General features: G+C 59.8%; 2 protein-coding genes across 2 annotated transcripts; one reads left to right on the plus strand and one right to left on the minus strand.

Annotated features, from left to right (window-relative positions):
- The first annotated feature begins 69 nt into the window (after positions 1-69).
- Positions 70-3,360, plus strand: PRDX2 (peroxiredoxin 2). The gene is made up of 6 exons (XM_045774610.2): positions 70-188; positions 656-767; positions 856-1,009; positions 1,622-1,744; positions 1,912-2,042; positions 3,032-3,360. Exons 2-6 carry the CDS (start codon positions 665-667, stop codon positions 3,115-3,117), a joined length of 597 nt encoding a protein of 198 aa, XP_045630566.1. The 5' UTR covers positions 70-188; positions 656-664; the 3' UTR covers positions 3,118-3,360.
- Positions 3,361-5,478: 2,118 nt separating this feature from the next.
- Positions 5,479-7,333, minus strand: JUNB (JunB proto-oncogene, AP-1 transcription factor subunit). The gene has a single exon (XM_045774611.2). It carries the CDS (start codon positions 7,024-7,026, stop codon positions 5,983-5,985), a length of 1,044 nt encoding a protein of 347 aa, XP_045630567.1. The 5' UTR covers positions 7,027-7,333; the 3' UTR covers positions 5,479-5,982.
- Positions 7,334-17,401: the final 10,068 nt, after the last annotated feature.

Here is a 17,401-nt window from a genome sequence, read left to right on the forward strand (position 1 = left end):
CCCCACCCCCCGCCCTGCGGTTGCAGTGGACCCGACCGCTCCACTCCGTCCGCCCACCTCCCCCCCCCCGCCCTATGCGTCATGGTTCGGGCCGCGCATAAAAGGCACCCAGGCCCTTGGTGCACTTGGTGCTGAGAACGCGTGTTCGCGCGTCTGCTAGGCTGTGCGTGACGTCCTTGCCCACGCAGGTATGGACACCTGGAGGGCACCGGGCTCTGAGGACCCCCTTGGAGCAGCTCCGGCTGGGCCCAGACATCAGCGCCGCAGCCTTTGTTTTCCGCCCGCCGTAGTGGCCGCCTTTGTCCTTGCAGGGGGAAACCGAGGCCTTGGCCTTGCAGTACAGGCCGCATCGCCGAGCTCCCCACCCCTGCTCGCGGGGTCTCCTCTTGGAGCGGTGGGCTTGCGCCAAGGCGCTCAAGCCCACACGCTGACGGGGGGCCCTCGGCGGCTGCAGCCCGGCGGCTTTTGCGGGTCAGGGGGGCGGGTCTCCTGCAGTCTCAAGGCCGCGCAGAGCGGGTATCGGGAGGGGGTGGGGGTAGTGCTGCGGCCTCTGCCTCTCTTCCTCGGTAACCAGGCCCAGCACGCAGCGTGACCTTGGGAAGGGAGGACAAAGGGTCTTCCCCGGGGGGAAGACTGACCGGGCCGGGGGTCTCAGCTTTCAGTCATGGCCTCTGGCAAGGCGCACATCGGAGAGCCCGCCCCGCCCTTCCAGGCCACCGCCGTGGTGGACGGCGCTTTCAAGGAGGTGAAGCTTTGCGACTACAAAGGTGAGGGCGGCCGAGAATGGGCCCAGGTGGGGGTGGGGCCCAGACATTAGAGGCCTAACTCCTTGTCTGTCCCCGCGCTCTCCCGCAGGGAAATACTTGGTCCTCTTTTTCTACCCGCTGGACTTCACCTTTGTCTGCCCCACGGAGATCATCGCTTTCAGCGAGCGAGCCGAGGACTTCCGCAAGCTGGGCTGTGAGGTGCTGGGGGTCTCTGTGGACTCTCAGTTTACCCACCTGGCTTGGTATGAGCGGGGACCAGCGGGGAGGGAGGAAGCAGCCAAGCCTACAGCCTCCACGGGATCCGAGCTGTGTGTTCCTGTGGCTCAATGTCTGTGCCTCCCTTTCCCCACCTTGAAAATAATAGAATTAAGGACGCCCAGGTCCTTAATGATGATGGCAGTAATTAGCATTTGAAAACTAGTTGCTCAGCCCAGAGAGTTGGAGATGCTATCTCACTTAGGGCAACACAACCTCCCTTCCAGTAACTATTTTAAGAAGGTGGAAACTCCAGTTCTAGACAGTGAAGGGCTGGGCCCCAGCACACAGAGCTGGGGAGAGGAGGATGGGGACTCTGAGGCAGGCTTTCTGCCCCAAGATGTGGGAGGTCACCAGCATATGTGAACACCCTTTGCTGCACCTGGCTTGGCTTAGTCTTGGCTTAGTCTTCCCAACTATGGGGAAGAGTCCCTGCACCCTCTTCAGGGTGGGGTGGGTGGGGATCCTAGAGCCTTGCTCTAAAGCCCCTTATCTCTCAGCTCCAGCACCCCCTCTCCAGCCTTTATCACAGCCCCCAGGGTGAGGACCCTGCTGTGTCAGGCATCTTGAGGTCCCAGACCTGTCTCTTCCACCCCTAGGATCAACACTCCCAGGAAGGAAGGAGGCTTAGGCCCCCTGAACATCCCCCTGCTGGCCGATGTAACCAGAAATTTGTCCGAAGATTATGGTGTGCTGAAGAAAGATGAGGGCATTGCCTACAGGTACTGTGGGGCCCTCAGGGAGCCCCCAATCCTCAGGGTGAGGGGACAACGCTTGGGCAATGTCTAACCTGCCCGCAGCCCTGTGGCCGGTAGGGAGTTGATACTCCCTCCCCCAGCCCTGGCAGTGGGAACTCCCAGCTCCTCACCGTGAGCCCTGATATCTTCAGGGGCCTCTTTATCATCGATGGCAAGGGTGTCCTTCGCCAGATCACTGTCAATGATTTGCCTGTGGGGCGCTCTGTGGACGAAGTTCTGCGGTTGGTTCAGGCCTTCCAGTACACGGATGAGCACGGGGAAGGTGAGCAGACACACGTTCAGCTGTGTTCGTATGTGGGTACATACTCAGCCCTCATGCAGACGTTTACTGCCTGCTCTGTCACTTGGATGGGATGGATGTGAGGGCCCCAAAGAAGATTCCGTTCAGGGCCTTGTCTGCAGGACTTTTCTAGTCTGGTGGGGGAGGTACCCCAGTATGAGGGTGGGGAGCTGGGAGATAACAGATCTGCAGAAGGTATTTGGGAAGGCATGTACCAAGTCAAGCTTGGATAACATCAGCTGGATCAGAGTACCTTCTCATGTGGAGGACCCAGCCTGATCACAGGCCCTTGATGTCCAGTGGGTCTGTGGCTGAGGGAGAAGCAGGATTAAAGGAGCCAAAAAGAGGGGCACCAGGGTGGCTCAGTCAGTTAAGAGTCTGACTCTTGGTTTTAGCTCAGGTCATGATCTTAGGGTTGTGAGGTCGGGCTCTGCAATCAGCAAGGAGTCTGCTCAAGATTCTCTCTCTCCCTCCCCCTCTGCCTCTCTCCCCACCCCCCACCCCCCACAAGAAGAAATAAATCTTTTTCAGAGGGGCGTGGGTGCCCGGGTGGCTCAGTCACTTAATCGTCGGACTCTTGGATTTGGCTCAGGTCATGGTCTCAGGGTCCTGGGATCCGGCCCCTTGTCAGCCTCCACTCTGTGGGGAACCTGCTAGAGGATTCTCTTTTCGTCACCCCTGGCTGCCCCCCCCCCCACTCCTGCACTCTTCATACACATCTGCGCTCTCTCTCTCTCAAATAAAAAAATAAATCTCTAAAAAACGGTGTGGGGGAGGTAAAAAAGAAAAACATCCTGTGCCTAGGCTTGAAGGGCTTCTCCCCATGTGCTGTATGGCCTTGGGGCTGTACCACTTGGCCCTCGGCTTTTTCTTCTGCCACTCAGGCTCTTGCTTTGCCTCTGTTCATCCCCTCATACCGCCCTACCTTGAAGATGGTAGCCTCACGTGTGCATCCCTGTGTCTTCCCACAGTCTGTCCCGCTGGCTGGAAGCCAGGCAGTGACACAATCAAGCCTAACGTGGATGACAGCAAGGAGTACTTCTCCAAACACAACTAGACTGCAGACAGGTGGAAAGCTTGGGCTGTTGGCCTCCACCTACGCCTCTACCTGGATACCCCATGCTGACCCAGGAAAGGCCAGACTTGCCCCTTTCAACTCCATAGTCTGTGACCCTGGAGGGCTTGGCCAAGGCCTTCTCATTCTCCCAGCTGGGAGCTGGTGAATGGTGAGCCCCTCCCTGGACCCATCTAGCTGGGCACAGGCCTAGAGGTGACCAATAAAGTATTAGGACAGACATGAGTCTGCATTGGTGTGGTGTGGTCTGTCCTGGTGTCCTTGCCACCTCCACCTTCTCCCTGGGAAACTGACACTGTAGTTACCCATCTTCACCACAAGGTGGGAGCCTTACCTCATGCTCACTCCTTCCTCTCTGTCCTTGGCCAGAGGGTGCTTTCCATGGTGGGGGTGGGAGATGGGGTAGGCTCTTGGCCCCTGGCTGGGAGCAAGCCCCAGGATGCCCTATGTCCTGAAATCTGGCCACGCAGGGCAGCACCCACACTTTGCCATCAGCCAGCCTGTGTTCAAATACCATTCAAGAGCTGTGATTTTCCCTGGGTCTCTTCAACAGTCATGAGAATAAAGACAATAACTCATATCACCATGCACATTAAATGCAAAACAGTATGTGAAGCTTGGGGCCCAGTTAATGGTTATTAGGACGGGTCCCTAGGGCTGGAAGAAGAGGGTGGGGACCCAGTCCTAAGAGCAGAACCAAGAGCGGGAGCTTGAGCTACATGCACAGTCCCTGCTCCAAGCTCTGCCCCACTCTAGGTTGGAAGGGCCACCCACCTGCCCCTGGGGTAGAAGGGTGAAGGTCGGGCCGGGAGGCAGGTGTTAGGAGCCAGAGTGTTCCCAGGAGTGCGGTTTGATGCTGTGCATGTTTAGGCAAGTGGTTTTGCCGCTCTAAGCCCCCATTTCCTTAACACAGGACTGACATGCTCATTTAATCCATAGGCCCATTATTAATATTGCTATCCAGCCTAATAACCCTCCAAAACACTCATTTGGGCCTTGGCATTTTATCTACACTCCTTTCCCAAGGCCCTTCGTGGTCTTCCCTGACCTCATCTACCCACTCCTGGTTCACTCGAATCCAGGCACACACTGGTTTCTTGCTGTTCTTGTCCTGGCCACAGGAACTTTGCATGCACTGTTTCCTTTTGCCCAGAACGTTGTTTTCTCAGAGCCTGGCTTTAAATCTGAAAAGTCGCATCATTAAAGGTCCACGTTTCCAATCCATTACCCAAAGCAGCTCACCTCCCCTGCCTCATCACTACCACTTTGACCTGTTTTTTTTTTTTTTTTCTCTTGCTAGCACTTACCACCATCTCCGAATCATGTTTGTTTGTTTATTGTCTGTCTGCCATGGTCCAGGCAGTGTCTCCAGGGCTAGGTTGCTCAGCATTTCATAAATGAATTAATGAATCCTCTGTTCTGCCCACCCCACCCCTGCTGTTTCTCAGCCTGTGTTTTTCTCTGCCGTTCTGGGGGCTTCCAGCTCCGAAGCCAGCTAGACCCGCTCCGGGCGCACCAGCCGCCCCCCCACCAGCCCCAGCTGCGGCGGGGGGGGGGGGGGCGTCCCGCGAGAGGGCGGTGACGGCGCCCAAGCAGCCGCCCTGGCAGGACCAGACCTGGCAGTCGCCCTGCTCCCAACCTGGCACCCGGGAGGGGAAATTGGCAGGCGGGCGCCGCCCTTCCTGGCGGCGGTGGGGGGTACCGCGGCAGCAACTAAGGCTGCAGCAACCCCCCGCCCGGGTCAGGTCAGACGGAGCGCGCGTGGGCGCGACGGGTCTGGGACGCCAACCCGATGGGGCAGGCTCTGGGTTGGCTCCGAGACCCAGGAGCATGGCCCTCTCACCGCGGACGCTCTGGACCCAGGCCTGGGGTTTTCCGGGCCCGGGCAGCCGCCTGCCTGGGAAAATCCCGGCCCCCTTCCCGGCGCCGCAGCCCTGCCCGGCAGAGCGGGGGAGGGGATTCCCGGAATCTGCCCGGAGACCGCCGTCGCGTCACTGGACAGAATCGGCCCATGTAGGGGCAGCGCTTCCGCTGCGTCAGCGGGGAAAGCCCCAGCGCGCGCGGCTGGGCGGGGCTGCGCCCGCGCACTGCGCGTCTCGCCCCAGGCATCCTGCCCCCTGGTGATGGGCTGCTGGGCAGCGTCCCCGCCCTGGACCTTCCACCCCCCAGGGATCAGGGGACAAGAGAGGGGTTGGACGCCCGGACTAGGGCTGCAAGATGCTTAGGCAGAGCTGGCGATGAGGACACAGATACTGGAGCAGAGTCACAAACAGGAGTAGGGTGGGGGCAGCCCACTATTTTCCTCCCTCCTCCCGCCCGGCTTGGAAAAAAAGACAACAGAAATTAATAAAGAACCATTTTTTTTTTACTTAAATAGATTCAATAAAAAGTCGGAACAACAAACACACACACACACACAAACACATCTTAAAATAAACTCTTTAGAGACCAAGTGCGTGTTTCTTATCCACAGTACGATGCAGAGGGGGGAGGGTAGGGGGCGGGGGTCCCTTCCCCAGTGTCCCCGCGGGCTTGAGTACCGGGCGGCGGGGCCAGCTCCGCCGCGATCGCCCCCTCCTCCCCTCCCTGTTAAATACACAAATATATTATATTCAATATGAATCGAGTCTGTTTCCAGCAGAAAAAAAAAAAACATACAAAAAAAAAAAAACGTGGAAGGGGGGCTTGTAAACGTCGAGGTGGAAGGACTGAGCGCAGAGCGGGCGGGCAGGAGTCCAGTGTGGTTTGCGGTGCCCCGGAGGCCGGTGCCCACCGCCTGCCCCCTCGCCCCTTGGGAGGCGTGCGCCCAGTCGTCCTGACTGGGGGGAATGTCCGTACGGGGGGCGCTCAGAAGGCGTGTCCCTTGACCCCGAGCAGCAGCTGGCAGCCGTTGCTGACGTGGGTCATGACCTTCTGTTTGAGCTGGGCCACCTGCTCCCGTAGGAGCCCAGCAGTGCTCGACAGCCCCGCGTTCTCGGCCTTGAGTGTCTTCACCTTGTCCTCCAGGCGCGCGATGCGCTCCAGCTTCCGCTTCCGGCACTTGGTGGCCGCCAGCCGGTTCCGCAGCCGCTTGCGCTCCACTTTGATGCGCTCCTGATCTTCCATATTGATGGGGGACACCGGTGGCGTGGCGTCGCGGCTGCGCGCCTCAGGCACGGTCTGCGGTTCCTCCTTGAAGGTGGAGGCTCCTCGGCCCAGGCCCAGTTGCGCCGGGTGGCCACCAGGAAAGGGTGGCGCGTGTGGGAGGTAGCTGATGGTGGCCGTCGGGTACGAGCTCCCAGTCCCGACGGCGGCCCCGGCGCCTCCAGAGGGCGCAGAGGCTGGGGAATAGCTGCTGAGGTTGGTGTAAACTGGAGGAGGCTCCGGGCCGGCGTAGACGCCCCCGGGCCCAGCCGGGGGCCCCGAGCTGGCGCCCAGGGACACGTTGGGGGGCGTCACGTGGTTCATCTTGTGCAGGTCGTCCAGGGCTTTGACAAAGCCGTCGGCGAAGCCCTCCTGCTCCTCGGTGACGCCGCCCCCGGCGCCCCCCGCACCTCCGCCGCTGCCTCCCCCGCGGGGGTAAAAGTACTGTCCCGGGGGCGTGGGTGTCGTCGTGATCACTCCGTTGCTGTTGGGGACGATCAGGCGCTCCAGCTCCGATGAGGCAAGCTTGAGCGACGCGCCTGTGTCGGAACCCTGGCTGGAAAAGTAGCTGCTGCCACCGCTGCCCTCTGGTCCCGGGCCCCGCGCCCCAGGTGCTTTGAGACTTCGGTAGGGATCGGCCAGGTTGAGCGCCAGGCTGGGTTTCAGGAGTTTGTAGTCGTGAAGAGAAAGGCCGCCCGGAGCCCGGCCGTATCCCGCTGCTGCGTATGAGTCGTCGTGGTAGAAGGGCTGTTCCATTTTAGTGCACATCCGGGCGGCCCAGGCGGTCTGGGGGGGGGGGGGGTCCCTGCGGGGCCGCCCCGGGCCTCGCTGCGGCGAGAGGCGCCCTGTCCGCGACGGTGGCTGGACTGGGTAGCTGGACGCGCGTTCCCAGGAGCTGGCACCGGCAGGGAGAAGCCAGCCGGAGGCTGTGCGCGGAGGCTCCGTGCGGCTTCTCGAGCCCTTCTGCCCCTGTCCGGCGCGCTCGCTTTCCTGGTGTCGCTTCCCCCTGCTCCCCGCTCCCCGCTGACTCCGAAGCTGGCCTGGCCGCGCTCAAGGTCCCGGCGGCTCAGCCTGAGCCACACGCCTTTATACGGCTATTGTCAGCTACGGAAGTGCGCTCCGATTGGCCGTCGCGCGAGCCGGGCCCCCGCGCCCCCCTCCTCCAGCGTGGGGAAGGGGAGGAGGCGGCTCGCGTCACTGTCAGGAAGCGCGTGTCCTTGTAAACAGCGGCCACGGGCTGGGTGGCTCGGCGCGGCTGCTGGGGGAGGGGCTCAGAGGACCCCGGGGTGCGCGAAGAAGGGGGTGCTGGTCCGAGACACACGGGGAGGGACTCCAGGGAAGGCGACGATTCCCCTGGATACGAGGAACTGATACAAAGCAAGTGTGTGTGTATGTGGGGCGGGGGGGAGGTCTCCAGGGTGTACATGAAAAGGCTTGGGGGAATCGGAGTATCCGAGAGGGGTTGGAGGGTTGATTATACACTGGGAGATCCCACAGAGGTGAGACAAGAGCCTTAACCAGGGTAAATGAGGGAGGGGTAAGGAAATACCTGATTCAGTAATTGTGTGGGGGTCCTGAGTACAGAGGGGTTAAAGGACTTTAATTTTACTGGAGGGACTAAACCCAGGAAAAGTGAGGAGGGGAAAAAATCAAAAGGGTAAAGGGAGGGGACGGAGGATCCATTACACGAAAAATGAGTAGGGGTCCTTAAGTCCGTGAGAGAGACGGAGAGCCTCCATAAGGGGAAGGATTTGGGGGGAATCTAGATATGCAGAAAGTGAGTGTTCCGGGTATACTGACTCAGGGGACATATGGGGGGGCGAGAAGATGGGGACACTGTTAGAGGTTGGGCATCACTAGGGTCATCTGCAAAGCCCTGATGAAGAAGAGTTAAAAGAGTCGGGACACACCTTCAGAGCTGAGATGATGACACAGGGTCTCCAGTAGAGACTTTGAGAGGAGGGGTTTTAAGGATCCCAGGGATTTGGACTACTGGATCTTCCATGATTGGCACCCCGTCTTGTGGGTTACTTCTAGACGCCTGTATACTTTGCTCCCATCTCAAAGCCCTCCCCCAGTGACCCGGGTCTAGACCGACACCGCGTCGACTCCTGGTGCCTGAACCTACCCCGACGGCCGGGGCGCGGTCGCCCAACCCCACTCCTTCCTTAGAAACAGGCTGGGGAAAGAGCGCAGCGGCAGGAAGTGTGGCAACAGCCCCCGGGGAAGGAGCCCGGCCCTGCCTCCGTCACTCGGATCCTACGGGACCCTGCGCCCCGCCCTGGGTCCTGTCGGGTTCTGCGCCTCGGAAGAGGAACGTGGCCGTGCGACCCCGGCGGAGGCCAGGGTGCGCAGAACACGCCCAGCTGCATAGGCCCCCAGTCACTGTACCCCTCCCCCAGCAATGGTTCAGCCCGCGGCACCCGCAGGCAATCGCGGAGGCTGGCATTCCGGGGACGATTCCATTAGCCCGACAGAGGGGGACGCACCGGGAGCGGGCCTGGTCGCCATAGCAACAGGCCGGAGTCCGCGGGCAGAACTGGGGGCGGGGCGGCCCCGGGTGGCTCTCTCCCGCGCCCATATAAGGACACAGGAAGGGGTGGGGCCAGCGCCGTCCCGGGGCCGTGAGCCAGGACCCGGGAGCCCGGGTATCTGCCAGGTCCCAGGGCGCGCCCGGGCCCCCGGACGGCTAGTCCCGACCAGCCCCGCCGCCGCCCCCGAGGCCCCCACGGCCGCCTCGCTGGGCCCCACCCAGCTGCTCTGGGGCTGCGTCCTGCCGGGCCCGGCCCGACCCAGCCTGGCAGGTCCCCGCCTGCCCGCGGGCCTGGGTCGGACTTCGCCCCCGGCCCGACAGGGCGCGGAGGGGCGGGCCAGTGCCTCAGGCGCCCCCGGCGCCTGGGCGGGCTGGCACGACTGCCTCCTTCCTCGGGTGGGGTACCCTTCCTTTACAGCAGGAGGTCTGGGCCTCTTCCCCCACATCCCTGGGGGCTGGGGTGCCCCTTCCCTCACACCAGTGGGCGAGGGGCCCTACTCCTGTTTGAGTCTAGGGGTCCGTCAACCATCCAGAATACCTAAAAAGGGGGTCCCTTCCCTCTCCAGGGTGTCTCCTTCATCCAGTCAGGGGAAACCAGAAGATCCAAGGGGCGAGAATCTGAGGGAACTCAGTGCCCCTATCCGAGCACTATATGGAGGTTTAGATGGTGAGGCTCCAAGTTAGACCTAAGTGGGACTTCCAGGCAGAATGTGAGCCACTAGAACAACAGGTGAAAGATCAGTCTTTCTCTGAGAGAGGGAGGCCTCTATCTTCTGGGAGGATGGAAGTTTCTTTAGGGTAGAGAGAGGCTGAGAGACAGGGGCTAGCCTGCCTTTGTAGGGCAGGCAGAGAGCACACTTAAGTGTGAGGGAGAGAAGGAAAATGAAAGAGGCAAAAAAGAAACTGAGCTATGTGGGGGCAGGGGGAAGTCCAGCAGAGCAGTGAAGTTAGGGAGGAAGGTCCCATGAGAAGCTGGGGGTATCCCCATCTTTGGAGGGTCCTTGTGACCCCTGGGTGCTCCCTCCCCTCCTCCTCTTGCTTGAACTGCTCCCCTAACCCCACCCCAGGCTCAAGGGAGATTCCAGCGGCTGGCCGCTGAGTCTGGCGGGCGCGCTGCCAGGCCTGTGTCTCCCGCCCATGCTAATAACTGCAGCTGACATCTGGCCGGGCCCTGCGGGGGCGCAGCGGGCAGCGTTGGGGGGCTGGGCAAGTCTGGCCCAAGGGCAGCATCTTGGGAAGCCAACCTGCAGGTCCCGCAGGCCAGGAGGCCACAGTGAATCAGCCCTGGCCGGTGCTGAGGTTGGGCATTGGCAGGGGAGTCCTGGACGGAGGTGAGGCTGGCCCAGAGAGGGTCGAGATGGAGGACAAAGATGGAGCAAGGAAAAGTGGATGTGTGGGGGCGGGGGTCAGGGCAGGGAGACATGCCCAGAGAGACAAACCGGGGGCAGGGTTAGCGTCATGCAGACTAACAGTGAGACTCAGAGACACTTAAGATAGGCAGACAGACTGAGAAATAATAATTATTATTTTAATAGCTAACACTTATATGGCTCTTACCATGGGCCAGGCACCCTTCTAAGCGGTTTAGAGAGAGTAACTCATTGCCTGCCTCCAACAACCCAAAGAGATGCATGCTATTTGTATCCCTATTTAACAGACAAGAAAACTGAGACACAGGAAGGTAAGGAACTTGCCTGATACCCCATAGCTACTAGTACTGAAGTCAGAATATTATAACCTGAGCGGTCTGGCTCCAGAGTATTAGCCACTGTCTTGTGGATTTTCACAACCAGAGAGGCATTTATGCTGTACCAAGTGTATATCAAGCTCTGTGGGCCCTTTCCTGAAGGGTTTCCTTTTAATCTGCAGAGAAATGGAGCTGGGCACAGGGCAGAGGGGAGGGGGTGGGGGTGGGAGCAGGCTAGCATATTGAAGTGGGCTTGGGTTGCTCCGTGTCCTCTCCATGGGTGTTTGAGCAGGGGGTGGGGATTGGGCCGCCAAAGGAGGGCGGGGGCCCAGACGAGCTGGTACAGCCGGTTCCAGGCCCCTGCCAGTCTCACCCTTGTGGCCTGGGCACCACCCCCTCACGCCGCCCCGCTGGCGCCAAGGCCGGCTGTGAGGAGGGTGTAAGGCTAGCCCCCTCCCCCACCCAGCCTGGGTGCCCAAACTGGCAGCTGGGTACTGCCCAGCCCCTGGGCTTCAGATCAGCATCTGGCTGAGCAGTCTGTGCCCAGACTTCTCCAATGCCCAGGGGCCTGGGGCCTGGGGAGTGGAATAAGGAGGAAGTTCACCCACCCCCACCCACAGGTCTCTCTGGGGCTTTTGGCTTTGAGGGACTTCTCCTTCTTATAAATAGCCTGGTGACCCCCTTGCCCCAGCTCCACTGACCGACCAGGCCCTCACCAGGAAACTGGGCTGGGGGCTGCCCGTGAGTCAGCCAGTGGGCAGGCCAGGGCAAGAACCCACAAGTCATAGCACCCAGCCTCCAGCGTCCCTGCCCCTGGGTGTGGACAGACAGCTGGGCAGGAAGAGGCTGAGAATCACAGAGGCCCTCCCCCAGGAACCCCTGGCCTGCCAGCCACCTCCCTCCCCCACCTCTGTGGTTTGGGGGTCCCTCACCCCCTCTCCTGGAGAGGAAGCTTCTGGGTTTTCTTGGAAGCAGGAAGAAGAGTCTTGTCTCCTCAGGCTGACTCAGCTGGGCATGAGGGGAGTTTCCCACAAAGCTACTTCTGCCCCCGCCCCTGCTGCAGAGGTCTTGGGGGGCCTAAACATGGCTGACATCCTGGGTGCCCCCTTTACAGGGGATGTGGTGAAAAAATAAGCCCACACCCCACCAAGGACTGAGGCTGATGAGCTGGGCCTCCTAGGGGAAGTGACAAACAGCAGGGAGGGAAGTGGGGGGGATGTTTGGAGAGAGGAAGCACCAGGATGGGGGGGGGGGAGCCCGCAGAAACAGACTGGGAAGCACAGAGCCCCACAGCACCTCAGCATGGTCCAGGAGTGCGTGTGTGTCTGTCGGCTGTGGGTTTGCGTGAGGCTGGCCTGTCAGGACGTGTGAGAGTGTGTGTGAGGCCTGTTTCCTCAGTGCATGTGTCTGTGTGTTGGCTCAGCCCAGCAGGGGTGTGTAGGGCCTGTCTGCTTTGGAGGCGGGAGGTGGGTGAGTGTGGGTGCGTGGTCTGTGCAACAGGTTGCATGTGGCTGACCCATACGCATTTGTTGTTTTGGAGTGCATATGGCCAACCTATTCGTGCTTGGTGTGTATGTGTGTTTGTGTGTGTGAGGTCCACAGCTTGCCTGTGTGAGGTCTGTGTGTGTGTGAGGTCTGTGGCTGGTCTGTACGTCTATGTGAGCTCTGTGGCTGTGTGTGTGTGTGTGTGTGTGGCTGGTCTGTACGTCTATGTGAGCTCTGTGTGTGTGTGTGTGTGTGTGTGTGTGTGGCTGGTCTGTACGTCTATGTGAGCTCTGTGGCTCTGTGTGTGTGTGTGTGTGTGTGTGTGGCTGGTCTGTATGTCTATGTGAGCTCTGTGGCTGGTGTGTGTGTGTGTGTGTGTGTGTGTGTGTGTGTGTGGTCTGTGGCTGGTCTGTACGTCTATGTGAGCTCTGTGGCTGGTGTGTGTGTGTGTGTGTGTGTGTGTGTGTGTGTGGTCTGTGGCTGGTCTGTACGTCTATGTGAGCTCTGTGGCTGTGTGTGTGTGTGTGTGAGGTCTGTGGCTGGTCTGTACGTCTATGTGAGCTCTGTGGCTCTGTGTGTGTGTGTGTGCGCACACACACGTGTGCTAGTCGACAGATTCTGTCAGGGTGTCTCTGTGCCAACGTGTTTATGAATGTCCGACTATGGCTTGTTCATGCCTCTCTGGGCTGGGTGTGACTGTCTGGCCAGACCATGTCTGTAAATATGTCCGTTTGTCTGCTTGCATCTGTCTAGCCTGTAGGTGGGTCTGAGTTGTGTGTGGTGGTGCTGAGGTATTGTGCATCTGTGAGGCTGCATCTCGGTGTCCCTTGGCGCCTCGGGAGTGTGTGTGTGCGTGCGATGTGTGTGGGAGGCTGGGGTTCTCTGTCACAGTGTGTCTGTGACCTCTTCATCCACCTCTCTATAGGTTTAGGTTGGCCTCTCTTGCCTCTGAATACCTTGCTGAAGACCACCAGGTCTTGTTGGGGTGTGTGCGCGCGAGTGTGTGTGCACACGCACATGTGGTCCTTTCTCTCGTGTCAGGATCTGACAGCATGTGCGTGCGTGTGTGTCTGAACATCTCCCATGCAGCAGATGTACCTATGCTGAAAGCAACTGTCCCTTCTCTCTGAGTCTATCAACATGGGTTGTGTCGTCTGCCCATGTCTGACACCCAGTTCCCTAGGTTGCTCTCCTGCCTGTGTGTCTCTGGCCCGTCGTATTTGTCTCAGTGTGAGTGAGCGTGGCACTGTATCTGCTGGGCTGTGTGCTTGTCACCTGAATGTCTTTCTGTGCCTGTTTGTCAGTGTGTCCATCTTGCCTGTGTGCCCAGTTGACTTATCTGTATCACACGCACCCTATGCTTCTGACCTGCCAATGTCTTCATACGTTTGGCAGCGTTTCCGTCTTGCTCCTGAGTCTGCCCTGTCACTGCCCTGTATGTGACAGCTGCTGCTGGGTCAGCTTGCCCAGATGTGTGTCTGACCCTGTCGGTGTGTTCCTGGTTGGCAGTCTCTCTGTGGCCAACGTGACAGGAGTTTGTGTGTCTGGACTGGCTCTCTTTTGGGGTGACTCTGTGTGTATATTCCTTGCCTCCCCCTCCCCCAAGTCTGGCCACCCTGGGTCATGTTTACTCTGCCCCCAGCCGATTTCTGCCCTGCCCGGGGAGGGGCTGACCCTCCAGTCTGTCCAGCCAGCAGTCCACAGGATGTTCCCCAGACGCTGTCTCCGCCGACATCCCCTCCCTCTGGCCACCCCTGGGTCAGGACCCAGGCGTCCAGGGCAGCGGGGGTGGGGCTGCAGCGTGTGGGGGGGGGTAGCCTGTCAGGGCCCCGGAATGAGGGTGGGAGGTGGGGAGGCAACGGGCCCAACAGGTTCCGCCTCATTCCTGCCCCGCCTCTCACTTCCTGGGTGCCCGCCTGGGGCAGGGGGTGGACGGGATGAACCCCATGGCCTCAGAGTGCCTGGGTGGGGCACGGCCCGCCCTGCAAGGACTGGCTTCTGCTGGGCATCTTGACACCCAGGCCTGAGAGACAGGAGGAACCTGGGTCCTTCTGCCTGCCTGGCCTCCTATTGCGGTGCTCAGCTCAGGATGCTAAGCGTCCCCTCTATTATTCACCTAATTCCTACAACAACACAATGGGCCGGGTATAATTATCCCCCATTTTCAGATGGGTAAACTGAGACAGAGACAGCAATGATGGCAGAGGCAGGATTTGAACCCAGCTCTGAATGCTACCCAAGACCCCCAGCCAGCTCACCAACCGCTTTCCTTCACTTCTCTAAAAATGGTACATGTAGGGTGGAGTGTAAACCCAGGCCCCCATGAGGCCTGGCTCAAGGGGGCGCCCGGCTTGTTCTGAGTCAAAAGGGGCCCCTGTTTGAAATGAATAAGAAAACGGCTTTAACCGTTTCATCGCCACGATGGGCTCTGCCAAAACTTCCTGTGGGCTGGGGGGGAGGGGTGGGAGCTGGGTTCCCGGAGGCCTGGGCTGTGGGGGGAGGCCCTGCCAATTCTGGGGTGGGAGGAAACACCAACACCGACCTTGGCGAGGGCTGGCTAAGGGAAGACACCGTCAGCCCCTGAAAGGGACGCCCGTCCCCCCGGAGCGGAAGGTCCCTAGAACTTGGTTCTCAGCCCCCACTGCCTGGAGGGGGTCTCAGAGTCCGCAGCCCCCTCCCCAGGGGCCTGACTCACACTCGGGGAAAGCCGCGAAGGGTGAGTCACGGGGGTGGAGAAGGGGGAGCAAGGTCGGCTGCGGCCAAGGGACCCCCGCGCTGGCCTGAGTCACGCATGCTCCAGTCTCGCTGACCCCAACCCCCTTCCCCAGAGACCCGGAGCGGGAAGCGCACTGCCGATGGGCTACAGAGCTGAAGGAAGAAGGGGGGAGGGGGGAAGCACGCGTCAGGCCGCGCGGGCAGCTCCGGTTCCCATGGTAACTGGGTGGTCTCTCAGCTCCAAGGAGGGGGGAGTTCCTCTCTCGGCAGGGACGGCCCCCGCGCGCCGGGGAAGCCCCCGCGCGCTCCGTCAAGGGGCCACAAGTTTCAGGTCGGGCAGGAAGGGGTTAACGGCGGCCCCCTCCCAGGTTTCACCCGCGCCCAAAGCCTGGGGAGGGGGCGGGGCTATGCCCCCGCGCGCCCAACCCCCGCGGCCGCCCACGCACACGCGCACGCAGCTAGCCCATCCCCCCCGCGCTCGCACGCACGACCGCGTCGGGCTCCACGCATGCAGCGACCCCCGTCGTGTCTCACGTCACGCACGACGCACGCGCCCCCGCAGCGCGGGGAGGGGCCCCTCCGAGCGTAGAGCAGCGGGACGTGGGGCGTTTGGTGCCCACTGCGCACATCTCCGCCTCCGCTGAGCATGGTGTCCCGTGTGACTTTGACACGCCCCCCCCATACACAAGGTCACAAGCTCTCCGATGACCCACAGTATTACAGGGACACAGGATACACCTGCCATACATCGGCTCAAACCTTCACTAGTCCAGCCAGCCCCGCAGCAGACACGGACAGGGTCACACCGACACACAGACACACACAGAGACCCAGATGGTTACACACGCACACCTGTTATTTGTGTATGGAGACAGACAGGGCCATCTCCATACACAGATAGGCGGTATGTATAGGTACTCCGTAAGGCCACACCGTCATCATCAAGACAAAGTAAGACACAGATACAAAGTCTCAGACACCAGGACTCCAGTTCCAACACAGCCATGCCTCTCACATAGAGATCGTAAAGGCACAGAGACACATGGTGGGGACAGAAACGACAGCCATGCCGTCACACGGTCATCACAAATAGGGTGCACAAGTTAGAGTCACGGACAAACCCACAAGGGCACACACAGGGACACTCCGATTGTCATGGGGATGTGGACAAATCAAGGACACACATGTCAGGGTCATGCTATCATAGAAAGCCACATGGAGAGAAAAGACATGGTCACACAAAAACAGAACCTAAAGCCACATTGAGGTACTGATTGTCACACACTTCTCATATAAAAAATGACACAGGGATGTAGACACACAGCAAGGTTGCGTAAAGAGAAGCATTGTGCCCCAGTCCCCATCAGCACCCCCACCACCAAATCACACACAGTCTGTTGCATAAATTCCTAGGGCCCCAAGACACAGGTGGATGCAGACGGAATGCCTGTGCACAATCACAGATCCACCATCTCACATCTACATAAATGAGAGCACACTTTACATGGACTCTCTCTCTCTCTCTCTCTCTCTCTCTCTCTCTCTCACACACACACACACACACACACACACACACACACACACACGGAGGAGGACAGGATGGGAGTTCCCGGCGGGATGTCAGTGTCTTTAGTGCAAAAGGCCTGCCAGAGTCCCTTCTGGTACCGAGCATGGTGTCCACCCTGTAGCTGTGGTCAGCCCTGGGGAAAGGGCATCATCCTCCAATTGTGTGCACCCAGGATCCCCATCCTGGCCTTCATGACTGGGTCTCTGCCCAGATGTGAAGGCCAGAGGGGACGGGCCGGGGTCCAGCTGTGGCCGCAGGGAGGGGCTGAGTCACCAGCTTCCCAGCAGTACAACCCAGGCTGGGCCCAGCTGTTCCTGGAAACAGGCAGGAGGGGGTGGGGTCTCCAAACCAGCTGGGGGCTGCTGGAGCCCACCCACACTCTCTGTCCCTACTAATGGAGGCCTCAGGGGCATCCCCCAAACTTTGGGGCTCCCTCCACCAAAAATGGAGGTTTGCATCTTTCCCCAAAATACAGAGTTCCTGCCCCAAAATGAGGGCTTGTGAACCCTTTCTTTGAAGATACCCGGATCGTCCCCAACAGTCGGGCTCCCTGCATCCCATAATAGAGATTGCCGCTCTTCCCTGCCAACATCGAAGCTTCCTTTCCCCACAAACATAAGAATCCCTGCCGCCCCAAATGGAGGGTTATGGCTCCTCTCCCAAACTGAGGGCACCCAGACCTTTCTTTAAATCTGGGGACTCAGGTCACTGAACATCTAATCTAGAAAGCCCATAATATCACATTAGAACAATTTAAGTCCATGCCCCAATTATTTGGACTCCCAGATTCTTCCTACACATCAAGATCCCTGCAGTTTTTGCAAATATTGGGGATCCCACCCCAAATATGTGGCGGTCACAGCATGTCCCCCAACAGTGGGCAAACAGGTCCTCCCACAAATATTCCCAGTACCCCCTGCTTGTAACAACCGTGGTTCCCGGCCCATCTTCCACTTTTACCTGGGGGTAGGGTGGCCCCATTTCCCCCTATTGGCAGCGCCCTGTCCTCCGGTGGGTGCGGGAAGGGGGAGCCAGCGGCAGTTGTTCCCACGCCCGCCGGAAGGCAGCCCAGTCCGGAAGCCGGCACTGCCGGCCCTTGTCCTCTTCCCTCCTCCTCCCTCTCAGCCCGCTCCCAGGGTTGGAGGCCGAAAACAAC

The sequence above is a fragment of the Ursus americanus genome, chromosome 14 (assembly GCF_024610735.1).
Source record: "Ursus americanus isolate L20-20 chromosome 14, mUrsAme1.1.p, whole genome shotgun sequence".
NCBI lineage: Eukaryota > Metazoa > Chordata > Mammalia > Carnivora > Ursidae > Ursus > Ursus americanus.